The sequence below is a fragment of the Ranitomeya imitator genome, chromosome 3 (genome assembly GCF_032444005.1).
Source record: "Ranitomeya imitator isolate aRanImi1 chromosome 3, aRanImi1.pri, whole genome shotgun sequence".
In the NCBI taxonomy this organism is placed as follows: Eukaryota; Metazoa; Chordata; class Amphibia; order Anura; family Dendrobatidae; genus Ranitomeya; species Ranitomeya imitator.
The window spans coordinates 419,999,577-420,022,988 of NC_091284.1; the positions used below are offsets into that span (position 1 = coordinate 419,999,577).

Consider the following 23,412-nt stretch of genomic DNA (forward strand, 5'->3'; position numbering starts at 1 on the left):
TTCGAAGCAGCTGGTCCCGGCTGTACCCAACGATCTTCTAGCTTAGGGAGACTTCGCTTCTCCCAGAAGGCACCTGGAATATGCAAATTAGCCTCCTGAAGCTTGAATCCTTGGTTTGGTGATGCTTTCGAAGCAGCTGGTCCCGGCTGTACCCAACGATCTTCTAGCTTAGGGAGACTTCGCTTCTCCCAGAAGGCACCTGGAATATGCAAATTAGCCTCCTGAAGCTTGAATCCTTGGTTTGGTGATGCTTTCGAAGCAGCTGGTCCCGGCTGTACCCAACGATCTTCTAGCTTAGGGAGACTTCGCTTCTCCCAGAAGGCACCTGGAATATGCAAATTAGCCTCCTGAAGCTTGAATCCTTGGTTTGGTGATGCTTTCGAAGCAGCTGGTCCCGGCTGTACCCAACGATCTTCTAGCTTAGGGAGACTTCGCTTCTCCCAGAAGGCACCTGGAATATGCAAATTAGCCTCCTGAAGCTTGAATCCTTGGTTTGGTGATGCTTTCGAAGCAGCTGGTCCCGGCTGTACCCAACGATCTTCTAGCTTAGGGAGACTTCGCTTCTCCCAGAAGGCACCTGGAATATGCAAATTAGCCTCCTGAAGCTTGAATCCTTGGTTTGGTGATGCTTTCGAAGCAGCTGGTCCCGGCTGTACCCAACGATCTTCTAGCTTAGGGAGACTTCGCTTCTCCCAGAAGGCACCTGGAATATGCAAATTAGCCTCCTGAAGCTTGAATCCTTGGTTTGGTGATGCTTTCGAAGCAGCTGGTCCCGGCTGTACCCAACGATCTTCTAGCTTAGGGAGACTTCGCTTCTCCCAGAAGGCACCTGGAATATGCAAATTAGCCTCCTGAAGCTTGAATCCTTGGTTTGGTGATGCTTTCGAAGCAGCTGGTCCCGGCTGTACCCAACGATCTTCTAGCTTAGGGAGACTTCGCTTCTCCCAGAAGGCACCTGGAATATGCAAATTAGCCTCCTGAAGCTTGAATCCTTGGTTTGGTGATGCTTTCGAAGCAGCTGGTCCCGGCTGTACCCAACGATCTTCTAGCTTAGGGAGACTTCGCTTCTCCCAGAAGGCACCTGGAATATGCAAATTAGCCTCCTGAAGCTTGAATCCTTGGTTTGGTGATGCTTTCGAAGCAGCTGGTCCCGGCTGTACCCAACGATCTTCTAGCTTAGGGAGACTTCGCTTCTCCCAGAAGGCACCTGGAATATGCAAATTAGCCTCCTGAAGCTTGAATCCTTGGTTTGGTGATGCTTTCGAAGCAGCTGGTCCCGGCTGTACCCAACGATCTTCTAGCTTAGGGAGACTTCGCTTCTCCCAGAAGGCACCTGGAATATGCAAATTAGCCTCCTGAAGCTTGAATCCTTGGTTTGGTGATGCTTTCGAAGCAGCTGGTCCCGGCTGTACCCAACGATCTTCTAGCTTAGGGAGACTTCGCTTCTCCCAGAAGGCACCTGGAATATGCAAATTAGCCTCCTGAAGCTTGAATCCTTGGTTTGGTGATGCTTTCGAAGCAGCTGGTCCCGGCTGTACCCAACGATCTTCTAGCTTAGGGAGACTTCGCTTCTCCCAGAAGGCACCTGGAATATGCAAATTAGCCTCCTGAAGCTTGAATCCTTGGAGGACTACGGAGGACAGAGAATGAACTTCAATCCAATATTGCAGCCAGCATGCAGCCAGCGGATAAGGAAAGGGTGAATCAAAAACTCCGCCTCCATGGCTGAAGATTGTTCCCTCCAAATTCAGGTGACAGTGTCCCTTTAAAGGCTTGGGGCCAAGACATTTTAGTGATAAAAAAATAATTTTTCTTTTCCACAACCCAATGTTACACAATTCTGTGAATCATTTGTGGGTTTAACCCCTTCAAGATGGAGCCCTTTTTCGTTTTTGTGTTTGTTTTTCGCTCGCCTTTTTTCCAGAGATATAACTTTTTTATTTTACTGGCAATATGGCCATGGGAGTGCTTGTTTTTTGTGGGACATGTTGTACTTTTGAACGACACCATTGGTTTTGCCATATCATGTATTTAAAAACGGGAAAACAATTCCACGTGCGGTGAAATTGCAAAAAAAGTGTAATTCCACAATGTTTTTTTGGATTTTTTAACATGTTCCCTAAATGCTAAAATTGACCTGCCATTATGATTCTCCAGGTCATTACAAGTTCGTTGACACCAAATATGTCTCGATTTTTTTATTTTTTTATTTTTTATTTAATTGGTGAAAAAAAAATATAATGTTTGTAAAAACAAACCAAAAAAACCACGCTATTTTTTGATACCCGTAGCGTCTCCATTTTTTGTGATCTCTGGTTGGGTGAGGGCTTTTTGCGTGCCGAGCTAACGTTTTATTATACCATTTTAGTGTAGATACGATCTTTTGATCGCCTGTTATTGCATTTGTTGCGACTACCCAAAAAACGTAATTCTAGCGTTTTATTTTTTTTTTCTCATTACACTGTTTAGCGATCAGGTTAATTCTTTTTTTATTCTGATGGATCGGGTGATTCTGAACACGGAGATACCAAATATTTATTGTTTAATTTTGAATGGCGCAATATTTTTTTAAAAACATTTTTTTTTACTTTTGGCATGCTTCGATAGTCTCCATGGGAGACTAGAAGCTGTCATAACCCGATAGGCTCTGCTACATACAGGCGATGATCAGATCACCTGTCTGTAGCAGAATACCTCACTTGCTATGAGTGCCGACCACCAGGTCGGCGCTCATAGCAATCCGGCATTGACAACCTTAGAGGTCTGCAGGAGACCTCTGGTTGTCATGCCAACCCATTGGTGACCCACGATCATGTGACGGGGTCACCGATGGGCAGATTTCTGGCGTGATTGCCGGAAGTGCATGTTAAATGCCGTTGTCAGCGTTTGGTAGCGGATTTTAACGGGTTAATAGCCGTGGGTGGATCGCGATTCTACCCGGGCTGTACCATGCACATGTCAGCTGTTCAAAACAGCTGACATGTGCCTGGAAAGATGTGGGCTCAGCGCCAGTGCCCACATCAAAGGGGGAGACACAACGTGCACAGTACTAGTACGTTGCATGTCGTGAAGGGGTTAAAATGCTCACTACACCTCTAAACAAACTCCTTAAGAGGTTTAGTTTCCAAAATGGGATCACATGTTGGGGATTTCTGTTTTTTTGACATCTTGGGAGCTCTTCAAATGCAACATGGCATGAACAGTCTATTCCGGCCAAATCTACCCTGTCATGTGCCCAAACAGTAGTTTTCCACCACATATTGTGCATCAGTGTGCTCAGAAGAAATTGCACAACAAATTGGGTAGTCAATTTTCCTGTTACCCTTGAGAAAATTTAAAATTTGGGGTAAAGCAACATTTTCTGGGAAAGCAATTAATTTTTCATTTTCACGGTTCAATGTTTTAAGCATATATGGGTTCAAAATGCTCACCTCCATGAAGGGTGTAGTTTCCAAAATGGGGTCACTTGGGGAAGGGGGAGTTCTGCTGTTTTGGCACTTTGGGGCTCTTCAAACACAAGATGATGTTCATAGTTTATTCCGGCCTAATCTGCACTCGAAATGCCAAATAGCGCTCCTTCTTTTTCAAGCCCTTCCGTGCACCCAAACAGTATAAATTGAAAATTTGAGGCAAAGCAACATTTTTGTGGGAAAAATCTAATTTTGCATTTTCACATCTCAATGTTATAAAATTCTGCAAATCACTAGTGGGCTGAACGTGCTCACCACACCACTAGATAACTTTCTTGAGGGGTGTATTTTCCAAAATGGGGTCAGTTGTGGGGGTGTCCACTGTTTAGGCACATCACTGACTCTGTAAACAAGACATGGCATCCACTATCTATTCCAGACAATTTTGCTTATTCCTGGTTATTGCTAATTAAATGTATGTCTATTGTCAATAACCAGGAATAAGCTAACTGATACTTACCTTACCATGTATTTGAAAGAGGTTATTGTCTAGTTCTATGCACCGCACTTTAAACCAGTTATTGGTTTGGAGGCACTTTCCACATTCTGAAATTGTATTTGTTAATTTATGGATGTTTTATTCTTTTTTGGTATAAATAAATATATATTTTGAACTGAACATTTTTGTGGCCTGGTTTAATCATCTGGCAGGCCTCGGTGTGTTTACTATCTGCCCAAACAGTAGTTTTCCACCACATCTGCGTACTCAGGATAAGTTGCAAAACAAATTTGAGTTCCATTTTCTTCTGTTACCCATGTGAAAATTTAAAACTTGGGACTAAAGCAATATTTTTGTGAGAAAAATAAAACTTTTATTTTTTTTCTTCAACACTGCTTTTATTCCTGTGAAGCACCTAAATGGTCAAAACACTTCTTGAATGTGGTTTTGAACACCTTGAGGGGTGCAGTTTCAAAATGGTCTCGCTTTTGGGTATTTTCTGTTACATAGGCTTCTCAGTCACTTCAAATGTGACGTGGTCCCAAAAAAAATTGGGTTTGTAAATTTTGTTTTAAAAATGAAGAGAAAATGATGCTAATGTAAAGTAGACATATGGTAAGGCTAGGGTCACATTGCGTTTTAGTGTGAGCGCTAATGGACAGCGTTGCACGGCGAAATTAATGCCATTCAACGCGCCCGTTAGCGCTCCCATAGCCCGCAATGTAACCAGCGCATTGCTAGCGCGTGTCCTTTTCGGCACGCGCTAGCGATGTGCCGGTCTTTTGCAAGCAGCGTCCGCGGCGCGCCCGAGGTCCGTTCCCCGCTCTCGCAGATCGGGGATCTGCGAGAGCGGGGATCTGCGAGAGCGGGGACGTTCACGCGACCCCGAAATGCGACCCCTTAAAAACATTGCGTTAGCGCAATCCGCTAGCGCTAAACGGATTGCCCTAACGCAATGTGACCCTAGCCTAAATATTATTTATTAGCTATTTTGTTTAGCCTAACCATCTGTTTTAAGGGCATAAAAATTAAAAGTTCGGAAACTGTATTAGCTTATTTCACTATATATATATATATATATATATATATATATATATATATATATATATATATATATATACAGTACAGACCAAAAGTTTGGACACACCTTCTCATTTAAAGATTTTTCTGTATTTTCATGACTGAAAATTGTACATTCACACTGAAGGCATCAAAACTATGAATTAACACATGTGGAATTATATACGTAACAAAAAAGTGTGAAAGAACTGAAATTATGTCTTATATTCTAGGTTCTTCAAAGTAGCCACCTTTTGCTTTGATGACTGCGTTGCACACTCTTGGCATTCTCTTGATGAGTTTCAAGAGGTAGTCACCGGGAATGGTTTTCCAACAATCTTGAAGGAGTTCCCAGAGATGCTTAGCACTTGTTGGCCCTTTTGCCTTCACTCTGCGGTCCAGCTCACCCCAAACCATCTCGATTGGGTTCAGGTCTGGTGACTGTGGAGGCCAGGTCATGTGGCGTAGCACCCCATCACTCTCCTTCTTAGTCAAATAACCCTTACACAGCCTGGAGGTGTGTTTGGGGTCATTGTCCTGTTGAAAAATAAATAATGGTCCAACTAAACACAAACCGGATGGAATAGCATGCTGCTGCAAGATGCTGTGGTAGCCATGCTGGTTCAGTATGACTTCAGTTTTGAATAAATTCCCAACAGTGTCACCAGCAAAGCACCCCCACACCATCACACCTCCTCTTCCATGCTTCACAGTGGGAACCAGGCATGTAGAGTCCATCCATTCACCTTTTCTGTGTCGCACAAAGACACGGTGGTTGAAACCAAAGGTCTCACATTTGGACTCAAATCAGACACATCAGACCAAAGCACAGATTTCCACTGGTCTATTGTCCATTCCTTGTGTTCTTTAGTCCAAACAAGTCTCTTCTGCTTGTTGCCTGTCCTTAGCAGTGGTTTCCTAGCAGATTATTTACCATGAAGGCCTGCTGCACAAAGTCTCCTCTTAACAGTTGTTGTAGAGATGTGTCTGCTGCTAGAACTCTGTGTGGCATTGACCTGGTCTCTAATCTGAGCTGCTCTTAACACTAGGACTATTCATATAGTCATTTTGACTACTTGAACTTCAGTAGTTCTAGTCGGGGTCACGAGTCCAGTAGTCCTAGTGTTAACCTGCGATTTCTGAGGCTGGTGACTCGGATAAACTTATCCTCAGAAGCAGAGGTGACTTTTGGTCTTCCTTTCCTGGGGCGGTCCTCATGTGAGCCAGTTTCTTTGTAGCGCTTGATGGTTTTTGCCACTGCACTTGGGGACACTTTCAAAGTTTTCCCAATTTTTCGGACTGACTGACCTTCATTTCTTAAAGTAATGATGGCCACTCGTTTTTCTTTACTTAGCTGCTTTTTTCTTGCCATAATACAAATTCTAACTAATTCAGTAGGACTATCAGCTGTGTATCCACCAGACTTCTGCACAACACAACTAATGGTCTTAACACCATTTATAAGGCAAGAAATCCCACTTATTAAACCTGACAGGGCACACCTGTGAAGTGAAAACCATTCCCAGTGACTACCTCTTGAAACTCATCAAGAGAATGCCAAGAGTGTGCAAAGCAGTCATCAAAGCAAAAGGTGGCTACTTTGAAGAACCTAGAATATAAGACATAATTTCAGTTCTTTCACACTTTTTTGTTACGTATATAATTCCACATGTGTTAATTCATAGTTTTGATGCATACATAAAATACAGAAAAATCTTTAAATGAGAAGGTGTGTCCAAACTTTTGGTTTGTACTGTATATATATTTATATATATATTAGTATGTATGATGCTAAGGGGATATTGTATTGTTTTTTCTCCAGTTGTCCCTAGTTTCTGCTACAGAAATCCTGTATATTGCTTACATATAAGAATATCTTTTAAATACCCCAAAACCCGGTGAAATGCGGGTCTCCTCATATGGGAATGTGGTTTCTTATATTAAAGGCAAGATATGTGTTGTCATGGTTTTTTTTTTGTTTTCCCTCTTTCTAAGATTTACTAGGAGGCTACACGTGTTACATTTTATGACAGCTTTGGGGATTATGTGTGTAGGCATCCACCTAATGAGTGGACCGTATATCTTCAGATGTTTTCCTGTAGTGAGGAGATCTTAGTGTGACTTGAACCAAACAGGCCCAACACATGCTAAATCTCAAGAGCTGTTGGGAAACATCTGAGATTACATACTCACCTTTCTGCCTTCAAGTTCAATCACATCATAAACAGAAGAATGTCACCCTTTTATTGGTACATTGGGGTTTGATATTATGTTCTGTACTGTTATTATCAGGCCCTGCAAGTTCTCTACTTTAACCATTTCAGAACAGTTCTTTTGGCTATGATTAATTGTTGTATATGTTAATATGCTGACTCACAAAGATGTGTAAATGTACTTGACATTGCCAATCTAGACTGACTCATTAGCTAAGGGGGTTTGTCTTTATTTTATGAAGGTTGCCGAACAGCGGTCAATATAAAAAGAAAGAAATAACCATAATTTGACATTCAGATCTTATTTTTTTTCAGTGGTCTTGCAAATTGGATCTTATGTGCTTTATCTTTAACTAATGAGTGACCTTAATAGCTGTTCTGTGATGTGATATCTCCTATAAGGCCAGTTTTGGCTGACGTATTCAAGTGATGTTGTATGTCACATCATCGCTTACTGAAGTCTGGAACAACAGTGTTGAAATTGCTGAGGATTTGATGAAGAACATTTTTTTTATCATATTGCTATGTGAAAGTTTGTCAACTTTAATAAAAATCCCTTTAAACAACTAGGGTGCTTTGGTCCTAAAAAAAACCAAACCCTTTTTTTTCATTTTGGAATGTGGTGGTTTAGCGTTTCTACCTTTTCATATTTATTTATATTATTTGGTATTATTTTTATTTCTAGGTATGTCTTCTATATTCTCAGGTGAATCCGGCAGGTATGGTTATAGTTTCTGCTGCTGTATTTGCTCTGTTTTTTTTTTTTTTTTTGCACTACTTTTGTATGTCTGCGTGTGTGTCTATATCAATTTATATATTTTTTTTCTTATTGTAATATTTTCCTATGAGGTAATAAAAAAGCTTTGATGGTCACCTTTTATCTTTTTTTATTTTCATTTTTTTTCTAACTGGGGCATCAGCAGGAGCCTCAGTTACAAAAGCAAAAAGCCAACTTGAAGTCTTAGTGGGAATACTAGAAATCTGTTTTGCTGGAAACTGCGCTAACCTTTGTTGCACCAAATTTAACAAAGTGATGCATGATGATTGAAAAATTTGCAGTATCTTTAAATATAAAGCTTCTGTCTACAGCTGTATTTCCACTTTTTACACCACCCACCCCATTGGAGATAGAATTTTTCTTTTTACAATTTTTTTTTTTTTTAAATTTCATGTTATACATCTATAATGTAAAGTGCTGCGGAATATGTTGGCGCTATATAAATAAAATTATGATTATAAATCTAGTTAAAACTTGGAATAGTACAGTTAACCACAGTCCGATATCCAAAAATCAACAGGCAATCAAAATATTGTATCTAACCCAGAATAGTATCAATAAAATGTCAGCTTAGCGTGAAAAAAATAAGCTCTCACCAAGCCCTGGATTCTGAAAAATGACGCTACGGGTCTCGGAAAATAAGGCTTTTTTTTAATTTTTTTTACAAACTTTGTATTTTTTTTCCACCTCTTAATTTAACCCCTTCATGACCTTGGGATTTTTCGTTTTTCTGTGTTCGTTTTTCACTCCCCTCCTTCCCAGAGCCATAACTTTTTTATTTTTCCGTCAATTTGGCCATGTGAGGGCTTATTTTTTGCTGGACGAGTTGTACTTTTGAACGACATGATTGGTTTTAGCATGTCGTGTACTAGAAAACGGGAAAAAAATTCCAAGTGCGGTGAAATTGCAAAAAAAGTGCAATCCCACACTTGTTTTTTGTTTGGCTTTTTTGCTAGGTTCACTAAATGCTAAAACTGACCTGCTATTATGATTCTCCAGGATAGTACGAGTTCATAGACACCTAACATGACTAGGTTATTTTTTATCTAAGTGGTGAAAAAAAATTCCAAACTTTGCTAAAAATAAAAAAAAATTGCGCCATTTTCCGATACTCATTGCGTCTCCATTTTTCGTGATCTGGGGTCGGTTGAGGGCTTATTTTTTGCGTGCCGAGCTGGCGTTTTTAATGATAGCATTTTGGTGCAGATACGTTCTTTTGATCGCCCATTATTGCATTTTAATGCAATGTCGCGGCGACCTAAAAAACGTAATTCTGGCGTTTCGAATTTTTTTCTCGCTACGCCGTTTAGCGATCAGGTTAATGCTTTTTTTTAATTGATAGATCGGGTGATTCTGAGCGCGGCGATACCAAATATGCGTAGATTTGATATTTTTTTATTGATTTATTTTGATTGGGGCGAAAGGGGGGTGATTTAAACTTTTATATTTTTTTTTATTTTTTTCACATTTTTTTAAACTTTTTTTTTTTTTACTTTTGCCATGCTTCAATAGCCTCCATGGGAGGCTAGAAGCAGGCACAACGCGATCGGCTCTGCTACTTAGCAGCGATCTGCTGATCGCTGCTATGTAGCAGAAATGGAGGTGTGCTATGAGCGCCGACCACAGGGTGGCGCTCACAGCCACCGGTGATCAGTAACCATAGAGGTCTCTAGGACCTCTATGGTTACCATCCTGACGCATCGCCGATCATGTGACGGGGGTCGGCCATGATGACGTCATTTCTGGCCGCCCGGCCGGAAGCGGTAGTTAAATGCCGCTGTCTGCGTTTGACAGCGGCATTTAACTAGTTAATAGGTGCGGGCAGATCGCGATTCTGCCCGCGCCTATTACGGGCACATGTCAGCTGTTCAAAACAGCTGACATGTCCCGGCTTTGATGCGGGCTCACCGCGGAGCCCTGCATCAAAGCAGGGGATCTGACCTCGGACGTACTATCCCGTCTGAGGTCAGAAAGGGGTTAATAATAAAAAACCCTATACATGCTTGGTGTCAGCGAACTCGTAATGACTTGGAGAATCATAATCTAGCAGCACAGTTTTAGCATTTAGTCAACATGGTAAAAAACAACAGCTCAGTTTTAGCATTTAGTCAACATGGTAAAAAACAACAACTGTGGAATAGCACTTTTTTTGCAATTTCACTGCACTTGGAATTTTGTTCCCATTTTCCAATGCACTATATGGTAAAATCAATGGTGACGTTCAAAAGTATGTCATCCCGGAAAAATCAATCCCTCACGCGGCCATATTGCTGGGAAAATAATAAAAACTATGGCTCTAGGAAGAAGGGGAGCAAAAAACAAAAACTCAAAAATGGAAAATCCCAAGATCATGAAGGGGTTAAGGGTGCTATCAAATAAATAATAATAATTCCAGTGGTCACCACATGCTGTGTAAGCTGCAAAAGAGAAGGCACTAGCAGTTATAAACAAGTTTTATTTTCTCTTCGGAAAATCAGCTGTCGTCGAATGCCGGGTACCCAACCTGTCTGCTAGTTAGCAGCCATACATTTATGGTATGTGTTCTCAAACAGGTTAACAAATCCTCAGCTCTGTTAAAACTAAAGGTCCTTTTCCAACGGCGATAATCTGTCTGGTACTAATGATAATGATGATGATTGTGTGATGTGAATGGGTTGAGTGACTAAATGATGTGACCTGGCTCTTTTCAGTTTGTTCGTTTTTCATTTTTTCCCCTCCCCTTTTTCCAAGAGCCATAACTTTTTTTTCCCCGTCCACATAGCCGTATGAGGGCTTGTTATTTGGTGGGATAAGTAGTTTTAATTTTGAATTACACCATTGATTTGGTCATGTAATGCACTGGAAAGTTGTGAAAAAATTCCAAGTGTGTTGAAATAGCAAAAAAAGTTGCAATTTCACAATTTTTTTACTATTTACCATGTTCACTATTTCGTAAACTGACCTGGCAATATGATTCTCCAGTCTAAAGTTTAATAGCAATAATTGTTCTCATTACCAAATAGCCCTCAATATATGGGCAGCACTTATTATTACATTTAAATGCGAGCTCACAGGTGTCTGGTTTCACAATAGCAACAGCTAGAAGTGACACATGATTATTTATAAAACTTACATTTTTATTAGTAAATCGTCATTAAAAACAATTTAACACCAGGAATAGGTGCTAGCAAAAAAAGAGGCTTGAGCTCAAAATATTCTGATAGCGAAACAGGCAAACGGCAGGAATAGACATATGACCTCATTGTATTCTATTGCAAACTTAGAGATGTTGATGTTCTTTAATCACCAATAGAAGTTTTGGTATAATAAGCTGTTTGTGCATCAGCGCTTGCCTGTGGGGACTTTTCTGAATGTGGCTATACCAAATATGTGTATTTTTATTTTAATTGTTTTATTTTTTAATTGGACAAAATGTTGATGGTTTGAACTTTTTTGTATTTTTACATATTTTTAAAAATCTTTCTTTCTCACTTTTTAGTGTATTTGTTAGTCCAATTAGGGGACTAACGCTGCGATCATCCGATCGCTTGTGCTCTTCATAGCACTGCATTAGCACTGCTATGTATAGTTTAAATCACTATCTCCTGCAAATGGTAGCTGAAAGCTGGCTTTCACAGAAGTATCGTAATGACCGGTATGGTGGATTTCAGCAGACTCTCGGCTGTCATGGCAACCCATTGGCACCCCACAATCAAGTCACAAGTGTGCTGATGGGTGCATGAAATGGTGCGCCCCCTTGCCGATGCGTGTTAAAGTGAACCTGTCAGTAGGATTGTGCACAGTAACCTACAGACAGTGTCAGGTCTCCAGTGTTATACTGATCAAAATGATATCTAGGTTGATGAAATCCGTCTTGTGGTTGTTAAATTTTTATTTTCATTTTTTTGTTAATGATATGCTTGTGCTGCCGGGGGGCTTCTGGGGGGTCTTCATGTGGTGCTCTAATTAACTATTCATAAAGCAGACTGCTGACAGGTCACTGATCCCTCACTGGCCTGCCCCCTAGTTTACATAATGAATATACAGTTATATGAAAAAGTTTGGGCACCCCTATTAATCTTAAGCTTAATGTTTTATAAAAATTGTTTTTTTTGCAACAGCTATTTCAGTTTCATATATCTAATAACTGTTGGACACAGTAATGTTTCTGCCTTGAAATGAGGTTTATTGTACTAACAGAAAATGTGCAGTCTGCATTCAGATAGCTGCTACTGCGCAGGCAATCGGTGTATATTATTATTATTATCGGTGTATATAGACGTGATCTGATAGCTGCTATTTGTTTAAACGATTATCTGCTCTTGTAAGCGAACCACTTACATACTTTGAACTTATTGTAAGAAGATATCATAAGTGAAATTTCTTTAATCCAACTCCAAATTTGCTTAAAATATATTAATTCCAAAATTGTTTCCTGCAAAAAAACTTCAATACAATATAGACTCTCAAAAGACCAGACACAGTACACTGAACCATGACAACCCTCAAGGAAATTCAGAGATGCAAAAAAATGTTTTTTATAATTGTTTTTTTTTTGTGTGGGTGGTCGGGGTGGAGGAGTTTTTACCCTTGCTATTGAGTGTTCATGGGTTTCTTATAAAACCTACTTACATAAGCCGGGACATCTCTTTGAGAAATAAAGATGGCTTGTTTGTCTTTTACATGTTTTGAGCAGGTTCTGAATTCTATTTGTTGCATAAAAAATAATTGTACTTGTATATTTCTCTTATAGGAAAGCCTGTTGACAGTGCAAGTGAAAAAGAATGGAAGAAAGAAGAGCATTCACATTGTAGCTGCACATGTCATTCAAAGACACCCCATTCTAGTGCAGCATCCGCTTCTACATCTGGTAGCAAAGCCGGCTCATCCTCAAGTGGTCTTTTGTCAACTGCAAATGGTAATAGAATTCAATTGCACTTTTGTTAGTACTGAACTGGTTGACATTATCCTTTGCACAGGGCATTCTAACCGTTATTGCTATTTTTTTTGTTGTTGCAACATTCATACAGGTACAGTTTATGGTGTTGTGAGTTTAGACATTACATATACTTTTATTTAATATCACAATAATTATGACCTTTTTTCAAATTGTTCAAAAAATCTGGGAAAATGTACATACTCTGTTATGGTGGGGCGTGGCCTGGCTATGGAGGAGTAAGGACGCGTGCTTCCTCAGCTCCTGTCCCTGGACTGGACCCAGACCTCGCCTGGGCTATAAAACTCTGGGTCCTCTCCTTGCCCAAACCCATGAGTCAGCTACTTCTCCCTTATCTCCACATACCATGGAGTTCAATCCAAGACCTGAAAGGGAAGTTTTCCTTGCAATGCCGACCCCATCCCACACAGATGCCTCTGAGGGAGGTTTACAGGCAGACATCGCAGAGACTGACAAAATCTGGGAAGATCTTAGCGCACGCATACATGCTATCCCTACCAGGGAGGATATGAAGAACTATGTATCTAGACTGGAATTATCATACAGGGCTGAAGCTGCCTCTATTAGAGGGGAAGTGCAACAACTAACAGAGAGGGTGTCTATCAGAGAAAATAACACAGCTAATATGGAACAAAAGCTGATCTCTCATGAAAAAGATATTCTCATTCATACCAACTAGAATACTCGACAGATCTTGTGAACGACATTGAAAACAGAGGACGGCGTAACATTATCAGCGTTAGGAGGCTCCCTGAAACAGTGCCTCAGAAAGATCTAGATGAGACTCTAAGACACATTTTCAACTCCATTTTAGGAGCACACCCGGACTCAGAATTAGAATTTGATAGAGCACATAGATCTCTGGGTCCTAAAGCCACTCATGAAACCAAACCTCATGTTGTTATTTGTCGGGTCCATAGATATAAAGATAAGTAAAGCTTTCTACCCAAGGCCCGAAATATGGACTTTATCCTATACAAGGATCATTCGATCCAGCTTATGCAGGACTTATTGCGGTACATGCTTCGAAAAAGAAGGGCTCTGAGACCACTTCTGGAGGTCCTGAGACATTGAAACATCCCATATTCATAGGGATTCCAGGTCCGTCGAGAGGGACGCACTCATGTTTTCCTATCGCCACGACAGCACCCCTACGAGAGAGGGGATCCGCCCACCTTCCGGACAGGAACCTACAGGATTTAAAGGGGCGGTCCCCCTCATCACTCCAGTTTGGGTTCCTGTCCGGACGGCGGGAGCCTGCAGACAGCAGCTTACCCGGGCCTCCATGCCTCTGCGCGGTATCTTCTAAGAACGGCAGAATCGGGGGCTCGGAAGCAGCGTCGGGGGTGTCCTGCGTGCAGACCCCCCCTCGTCTGGCCATGAGGAGCGCGTCCCAGGAGTCGGGCAGTGCCGTCCTGGTCCGCGGTTGAGCGCGGTGTGCAGCGTCCACACCGGCGCTGGTGAACCCGGAAGTAGTTGGTACACTTCCGGGGTAAGCCGGGGGAGGAGCGCTGCAGCGCTGTAAAAGAGCGGCACCTATGGAATGATGCGTGCAGCCATGTCCTCAGTAGGGGACGCCGAGCACCCTCATGGAGAGGGAACGGAGCAGCGCAGTAAGAGCGGTAGCGGCCGCTCAAGGAGAAGCAGCAGCAGCGTGGTACGGGGGCAGCAGCGTGCGAGCGCCCCAGCGTCACATTTGGATCCTACTCCTCCAGAACCGGTATTCACAGAATCAGCCTTATGGCGAGTGTTAAATCAGACACCTGGTGCTGATATGGTCTGTTATTTGTGCTTTGTTTTAGGGGAAAAAAACCGCTAAATCTAAACACAAGCAATGTGCTCTATGCATGACTCCAATGCCTGACAGTTATACCAAAAGGCTGTGTCAGGCTTGCATCTCTCAGACCTTAGAAGAGGAAGCTCCCCTTCGGTCATCAGACCTTAGAGCGGTCATCAGGGAGGAAATTAGCTATTCCCTTAGAGGCAGCCGCCAGGAAAGGTCGGGCAGGGACATATCGCCAGGATCTAGTCTGTCCCTGCAAGAAGGGGAATGTTCCCGATCTTCATCTCCATCCTCCTCAGATGAAGAGGGAAGGCTTGTTTCTCGGTGGATAACATGGACATGTTAGTTAAAGGAGTCCGAGCTACCATGGGTGTTGCAGAGAGCAAGGAACCAAGGTCCGCACAGGACATAATGTTTGCGGGCTTGTGCCAGAGGAGTCGTAAGGCATTCCCGGTTGTGGATATGGTTAAGACTCTTATAAAGAGAGAATGGGATAAACAGGATAAAGGTTTCCTCCCGTCATCAGCCAAAAGAAGGTATCCCTTTGAAGACAAGATCTGGCGGAGTGGATGAAAGTCCCGAAAGTGGATGCAGCGGTGGCTTCTACGTCTAAAGCCGGTACTTTGCCGCTGGAGGACGTGGGCCTTCTGAAAGATCCGTCAGATAGGAAGGCGGACATGTTTTTGAGAAAAGTATGGGAATCAACTGCGGGGGCGTTCAAACCTGCTATCTCTAGCACGTGCACAGTGAACAAGTCTGTATGATCATGTTCACACACCACCAAGAAACCTGAAGACACAAAAGAGAATAGTAAAACCAAAAACACTCAGTTTGAAAAAATGTTGCAGTAATCCGCAAGTGCTAGTAAAAGATGTAAAAAACAGGGTATTTGGTTGATACGTTTTTTGCAAAAAATGTATACTAAGCTGCTCTACCAATCTTCACGGTATACCCTTATCAGAGCAGTCCTAACTAATGTATGCAATCCCTATCTGATGTATTTAAAAACCTGATCATCTGTATATAACCTGTGTGAACAGGGTTCAGAGAGGAAAAATCCATGTGTGCATACAGGGTAGAACAGCTTTTGTGCAGATAGCCCAAGAGGAGTGGTGGAACTCCCCAGTCTTGTAGACACAAGAGAACAATTATGGAAACAGGAACACATGGGCTACTTGCACAGTGAACAAGTCTGTATGATCATGTTCACACACTACCAAGAAACCTGAAGACACAAAAGAGAATAGTAAAACCAAAAACACTCAGTTTGAAAAAATGTTGCAGTAATCCGCAAGTGCTAGTAAAAGATGTAAAAAACAGGGTATTTGGTTGATACGTTTTTTGCAAAAAATGTATACTAAGCTGCTCTACCAATCTTCACGGTATACCCTTATCAGAGCAGTCCTAACTAATGTATGCAATCCCTATCTGATGTATTTAAAAACCTGATCATCTGTATATAACCTGTGTGAACAGGGTTCAGAGAGGAAAAATCCATGTGTGCATACAGGGTAGAACAGCTTTTGTGCAGATAGCCCAAGAGGAGTGGTGGAACTCCCCAGTCTTGTAGACACAAGAGAACAATTATGGAAACAGGAACACATGGGCTACTTGCACAGTGAACAAGTCTGTATGATCATGTTCACACACCACCAAGAAACCTAAAGACACAAAAGAGAATAGTAAAACCAAAAACACTCAGTTTGAAAAAATGTTGCAGTAATCCGCAAGTGCTAGTAAAAGATGTAAAAAACAGGGTATTTGGTTGATACGTTTTTTGCAAAAAATGTATACTAAGCTGCTCTACCAATCTTCACGGTATACCCTTATCAGAGCAGTCCTAACTAATGTATGCAATCCCTATCTGATGTATTTAAAAACCTGATCATCTGTATATAACCTGTGTGAACAGGGTTCAGAGAGGAAAAATCCATGTGTGCATACAGGGTAGAACAGCTTTTGTGCAGATAGCCCAAGAGGAGTGGTGGAACTCCCCAGTCTTGTAGACACAAGAGAACAATTATGGAAACAGGAACACATGGGCTACTTGCACAGTGAACAAGTCTGTATGATCATGTTCACACACCACCAAGAAACCTGAAGACACAAAAGAGAATAGTAAAACCAAAAACACTCAGTTTGAAAAAATGTTGCAGTAATCCGCAAGTGCTAGTAAAAGATGTAAAAAACAGGGTATTTGGTTGATACGTTTTTTGCAAAAAATGTATACTAAGCTGCTCTACCAATCTTCACGGTATACCCTTATCAGAGCAGTCCTAACTAATGTATGCAATCCCTATCTGATGTATTTAAAAACCTGATCATCTGTATATAACCTGTGTGAACAGGGTTCAGAGAGGAAAAATCCATGTGTGCATACAGGGTAGAACAGCTTTTGTGCAGATAGCCCAAGAGGAGTGGTGGAACTCCCCAGTCTTGTAGACACAAGAGAACAATTATGGAAACAGGAACACATGGGCTACTTGCACAGTGAACAAGTCTGTATGATCATGTTCACACACCACCAAGAAACCTGAAGACACAAAAGAGAATAGTAAAACCAAAAACACTCAGTTTGAAAAAATGTTGCAGTAATCCGCAAGTGCTAGTAAAAGATGTAAAAAACAGGGTATTTGGTTGATACGTTTTTTGCAAAAAATGTATACTAAGCTGCTCTACCAATCTAATTTAATGTAATTTTAAATACATCAGATAGGGATTGCATACATTAGTTAGGACTGCTCTGATAAGGGTATACCGTGAAGATTGGTAGAGCAGCTTAGTATACATTTTTTGCAAAAAACGTATCAACCAAATACCCTGTTTTTTACATCTTTTACTAGCACTTGCGGATTACTGCAACATTTTTTCAAACTGAAAAAATTGGTTTTACTATTCTCTTTTGTGTCTTCAGGTTTCTTGGTGGTGTGTGAACATGATCATACAGACTTGTTCACTGTGCAAGTAGCCCATGTGTTCCTGTTTCCATAATTGTTCTCTTGTGTCTACAAGACTGGGGAGTTCCACCACTCCTCTTGGGCTATCTGCACAAAAGCTGTTCTACCCTGTATGCACACATGGATTTTTCCTCTCTGAACCCTGTTCACACAGGTTATATACAGATGATCAGGTTTTTAAATACATCAGATAGGGATTGCATACATTAGTTAGGACTGCTCTGATAAGGGTATACCGTGAAGATTGGTAGAGCAGCTTAGTATACATTTTTTGCAAAAAACGTATCAACCAAATACCCTGTTTTTTACATCTTTTACTAGCACTTGCGGATTACTGCAACATTTTTTCAAACTGAGTGTTTTTGGTTTTACTATTCTCTTTTGTGTCTTCATATCTCTAGCACGTGTACGGCTAGATCCGTCATGGTGTGGATATCCCAGCTGGAAGAACAGCTGAAGTCCAAGGTGCCCAGAGACAAGATGCTGAACTCCCTTTAGCAAATACGTGAAGGGGTGGCGTATTTAGCGGACGCATCAGTGGATTCTTTAAAATTGGCGGCAAGATCAGCAGGTCTCTCAAACGCTGCTCGCCGAGCCCTATGGCTTAAGACCTGGAAAGGGGATGCCCAGGCGAAAGCTAAACTGTGTACAATACCGTGTAGGGGTGAGTACCTGTTTGGCCCGGTATTGGATGATATCCTAGCTAAGGCTGAGGATAGGAAGAAAGGTTTTCCTAAAGCTTTCAATCCTACCTTTAGGAATACCTTCAGGAGACGCTTCCAATACAGAAGACCTTACCACAACCGAGACTGGGAACCATCAGACCCGAAAAAGAAAGGTTCGGACTTTAATGCTTCATCATCTTCCTCAAGAAGAAGAAGGAATTATCGTTAATAAAGATCTTCCAGTAGGGGGCAGGTTAAAATACTTCTATGCTCAGTGGGCCAAAATAACTTCGAGCAATTGGGTTCTGGGTATAATTAATTCAGGGTTAAAATTAGAGTTCCGGGAAAGACCTTCTGAATTTTATATCTTGACTGCCCCTGATTCCTTAGACCAACAAAAGGCCCTTGAAAAAGAGGTCCAAATGTTAAGACGGAAGAAAGTCATAGTGGAGGTTCCAAAACATCAGCAGGGGAAAGGGTTCTATTCCCTTTTATTTTTAATCTCCAAGCCAGATGGATCCTTTTGAACCATCATAAACTTACGGAGATTGAACAAACATCTAGAGTATCATGCCTTTAAGATGGAATCTATTAAAACGGCGACTAAACTTCTTTTTCCCAGATGTTATATGACAGTCCTGGACTTAAAAGATGCGTATTACCATCTGCCCATTCACCAGGATCATCAACAATTCCTCAGAATGGCGGTGCGCTTAAATGACCAGGTCAGACACTTTCAGTTTGCTGCAATGCCCTTTGGTCTATCTATGGCACCGAGGGTGTTTACAAAAGTCATGGCAGAAGTAATGGCCTATGTCAGAGAACAGGATACGTTAATTATACCCTACTTGGATGACTTCCTGGTAGTAGGGAATTCCTTGTGCCAGTGTAGTACTCGCCTAAATCATGTAATATCTTCCTTACAGGACTTGGGTTGGATAGTCAATATGGAGAAGTCAAGACTCGAACCATCAACAACTCAGACTTTCCTAGGTATTCTGCTAGATTCGGAAGAGCAACAATGTTTCCTTCCGGAATGAAAAAGCAGAGGATTGTGCACAAAGTCAGTACGGTAACAAGGAAGCCAGATCTGACTTTAAGAGACGCTATGTCCCTTCTGGGATCCCTAACGTCTTGCATACCAGCCGTCCAGTGGGCTCAATTCCACACTCGAGTGTTGCAGGCCCAAATCTTGGATACAGAGAGGAGTCTTCAAGGGCAATTAGGCGGAAGACTCAGGCTGTCCACCGCCACTCTACACAGTCTGAGATGGTGGTTAAACAGAAGACATTTAGGAAAAGGAGTACGCTGGAGTGTAGTACCAGACAACACGGTCACAACCGATGCCAGTCCAATAGGTTGGGGAGCTCAGATAGGAGATGTTTGGACTCAAGGGCAATGGTCTCTCTTAGAGGCTCAATAGTCCTCAAATTGGAAAGAGCTCACGGCAGTAAAGAAGGCCTTACTCAGGTTGCTTCCATCTCTGCAGGATTCACATGTAAGAGTCCAGACTGACAACACAACAGTAGTGGCGTATCTCAACCATCAAGGGGGTACAAGGTCAAGATCCCTAATGAACACCGCCACAGACATACTCAAAGTAGCCGAAGCCCACTTTCGCTCTCTATCAGCTGTTCACATTCGGGGAGAGCTCAACACAGAGGCAGATTACCTCAGCCGTCATTCTCTACGTCAGGGAGAATGGGTTCTAAATCGACGGGTGTTCAGACAGATAGGAGACCTGTGGGGATTGCCCGTTATCGATCTATTTGCAACGAGAGAGAACAGGCAGACGAGGAAGTTCGCTTCTCTTCGGGTGGCGGACAAGCCCTGTATAATAGACTCCCTTCAAATACACTGGGATTTCCCTCTGGCTTATGCGTTTCCCCCAATGTGTCTGATCCCTATAGTCCTCAGGAAGATCAGGGAGGAGAGGGCGAGAGTGATCCTGATTGCCCCCTTTTGGCCCAGGAGGGCATGGTTCTCGTTACTCAGGGCAATGTCTGTGTCCGACCCCTGGGTACTGCCGACCAGCCCGGAGCTTCTTTCTCAGGGTCCATTCAGTTACCCCAATGTGGAATCCCTGCATCTGACGGCGTGGAATTTGAGAGGGAGTTATTGAGGAGAAGAGGGTTTTCAGAGGCTCTCATATCTACCCTTTTAAATAGCCGGAAAGAAGTTACCACTAAAATCTATGCTAAAACTTGGAAAAAGTTCCTTGCCTTCTACCAAAATCCCTTTTCTGGCAAGGTCCCAATTCCGGCTATTCTGGAGTTTTTACAGAAAGGCCGAGAATTGGGCTTGGCGGTAAATACCCTTAGAGTCCAAGTATCAGCTTTGGGAGCGTTATATAACAGCGATGTGGCGGGAAATAGATGGGTTTCCCGATTTATCAGGGCCACTGAACGTAGTAACCCAGTGTATATTCCTAGATTACCACCATGGGATTTAAATTTGGTTTTAGACGCCTTAACAGAACCCCCCTTTGAGCCATTAGATTCTGTCTCCATAAAAAATTTAACCTTAAAAACAGCCTTCCTAGTAGCCCTGACCTCTGCTAGGAGAATGAGTGACTTACAAGCTTTGTCGATATCCTCCTTATTTAATGGTCTTTCAGGACAGGGTAGTGTTAAAACCTGATCCAGCATACCTACCAAAAGTAGCTTCCAAATTTCATAGAAGTCAGGAAATAATTTTACCATCTTTCTGTGACAATCCGAATTCAGCTGACGAGCAGAAATATCACATGTTAGATGTCAGAAGAACTCTATTAGAGTACCTACACAAAACAGAACCATGGAGGCAGAGTAGGGCTCTCTTTGTTTCCTTTCAGAATCCAAGGAAAGGGGCGAGTGTAACAAAAGCGTCTATCGCCAGATGGATAAGAGATGCCATATATCTTGCTTATACTGCTAAAGGCCAGACACCACCAGATGGCATCAGGGCCCACTCCACTCGAGCCATGGCCTCATCCTGGGCGGAAAGAGCGGACGTCTCCATAGACGTAATATGTAAGGCGGCAACGTGGTCATCTCCCAACCATGGCTTCAATCAAAATAAGTTCGCTTAACATAAGAGGCTTTAATATTCCACAGAAGCGAGTTTTGAACAGCTGACGTGCCCGCAATAGCCGTGGTTGGAATCACGATCCACCCGCGGCTACTAACCAGTTAAATGCCACTGTCAAACTCTGACAGCGGCATTTAAATTGCGCTTCTGACCATCGGGCCGGAAATATGCACACCGGTGACCCCGTCACGTGATCGCAAGTAACCGGTGTGTTGGCATGACAACCTGTGGTCTTCTGGAGACCTCTATGTTTGTCAGTGTCGGCTTGCTGTGAGCACCACCCAGTGGTCGGCACTCATAGCAAGTCAGTAAATCTGCTATATAGAGGCGATCTGAACATCGCCTCGATGTAGCAGAGCCGATTGGGCTATGGCAACTTCTAGTCTCCTATGGAGACTATTGAAGCATGCCAAAAGTAAAAAAAAAATGTTTTACAAAATAAATATAAAGGTTCAAATGATGCCCCTTTCGCGCCATTCAAAATAAAACAAAAATAAAATCAAACATACATATATTTGGTATCGCCGTGTTCAGAATTGCCTGATCTATCAATAAAAAAAGGATTAACCTGATCGTTAAATGGTGTAGCAAGAAAAAAAGTCAAAACGCCAAAATTACATTTATTTGGTCACTGAGACATTGCAGTAAAATGCAATAATGAGCGGTCAAAAGATCATATCTGCACCAAAATGGTATCTTTAAAAACGTCAGCTCGGCGTGCAAAAAATAAGCCCTCACTCAACCCGAGATGACAAAAAATGGAGACACTACGGGTATCGGAAAATGGCGCAAAATGTTTTTTTTTTTTTGTTTTAAATATTTTTCAACACTTAGGTAATAAAGAACCTAGACAAGTTTGGTGTCTATGAACTCGTAATGACCTGGAGAATCATAATGGCAGGTCAGTTTGAGCATTTAGTGAACCTAGTAAAAAAGCCAAACAAAAAAACAAGTGTGGGATTGCACTTATTTTGCAATTTCACCGCGCTTGGAATTTTTTTCCCGTTTTCTAGTACATGACATAGTAAAACCAATGGTGTCGTTCAAAAGTACAGCTCGTCCCGCAAAAAACAAGCAGCACGGTCAGTGATTCCAAGTCATTGGAAAACATCTCATACTCACCTAATGTCGGAATGGTTTGCCGAGATGGTTAATATTTGTAGGATGGAAGAACTCGCAGCTGAAAGCTCTGGAAACGGTGATGGATTTAGGAGATTGTGGAGCGACTGGATCCTGTTTCAGGATACAGTGGATTTTTATAAACTATTCGAGTAAATGGACTGTTCTCACATGAGGTGTTTCTGGGTTGGTTCTGTGTGCTTACCTCAAGATTGTTGCCTCATTTCCTTCATCTTCCCCTCACCCCTTTTTTCCTTTATTCCTCACTCCCTTTTAATCCCCCTCTTCCCCTCTTTTTTTTTCCCCTTCCTTCTGTCTACTTTTAGTTCTATACTCCTATGGATTCCCACATATGTTTTTCCCCCTTTCTCTCTTTCTAACCTCCTCTATGTTGGAATGTTGGAATTTTCAGAATAATTCTTCATTTGCTTATATGAATATTTCGGTCATTTTTGTTTTATGCAGCTGCAATGTTGAGCGACCTGTTTATAATTTTGCATGAATACTGTTATCTTTACAAGCTTCATTTAGTCCTGCGTGATTTATTGGATCATAATATATTTGGTTGATTGTTGTGCGTTACGTGTTACGGAACCACTCAGCACCCAGAATATGTTGTGCAGTTATATGTATGTATAATAGGTTCCATGTGAGATGCATGTCCCTAATGCATCAGCCCACAGGCTCTTTTGTCCCCCCCACCTTTGTAATTCCCACAGTAAATATCAGCAGGCTCCGGCCGCCTGCGGCTATTGTAATGTATGTCTGGCCTGCCGCTTTTCTATTGGCCTGCCTTCTGTATCTGTGTGATATATTCTGTGCCCTGTGAGTAAAGTGTTGTCAGACTGGAAATACGTGGAGAAGCAGTGATCTTTTATATGCGCCCATGTAACCAAGCAATTCCAGCTAGCGTCCTTCATTCAG

The 23,412-nt window shown here is 42.0% G+C and overlaps 1 protein-coding gene across 3 annotated transcripts in view; it reads left to right on the forward strand.

The window, feature by feature from the left end:
• The window catches only part of BRIP1 (BRCA1 interacting DNA helicase 1), a 567,171-nt gene that overhangs the window by 42,979 nt on the left and 500,780 nt on the right, over positions 1 to 23,412 (forward strand). For all 3 annotated transcript variants that reach the window (XM_069757210.1, XM_069757211.1, XM_069757212.1), the window contains exon 4: positions 12,692 to 12,856. In XM_069757210.1, the coding sequence (XP_069613311.1) occupies positions 12,692 to 12,856 (165 nt within the window). The remainder of the gene's footprint in view (positions 1 to 12,691; positions 12,857 to 23,412) is intronic.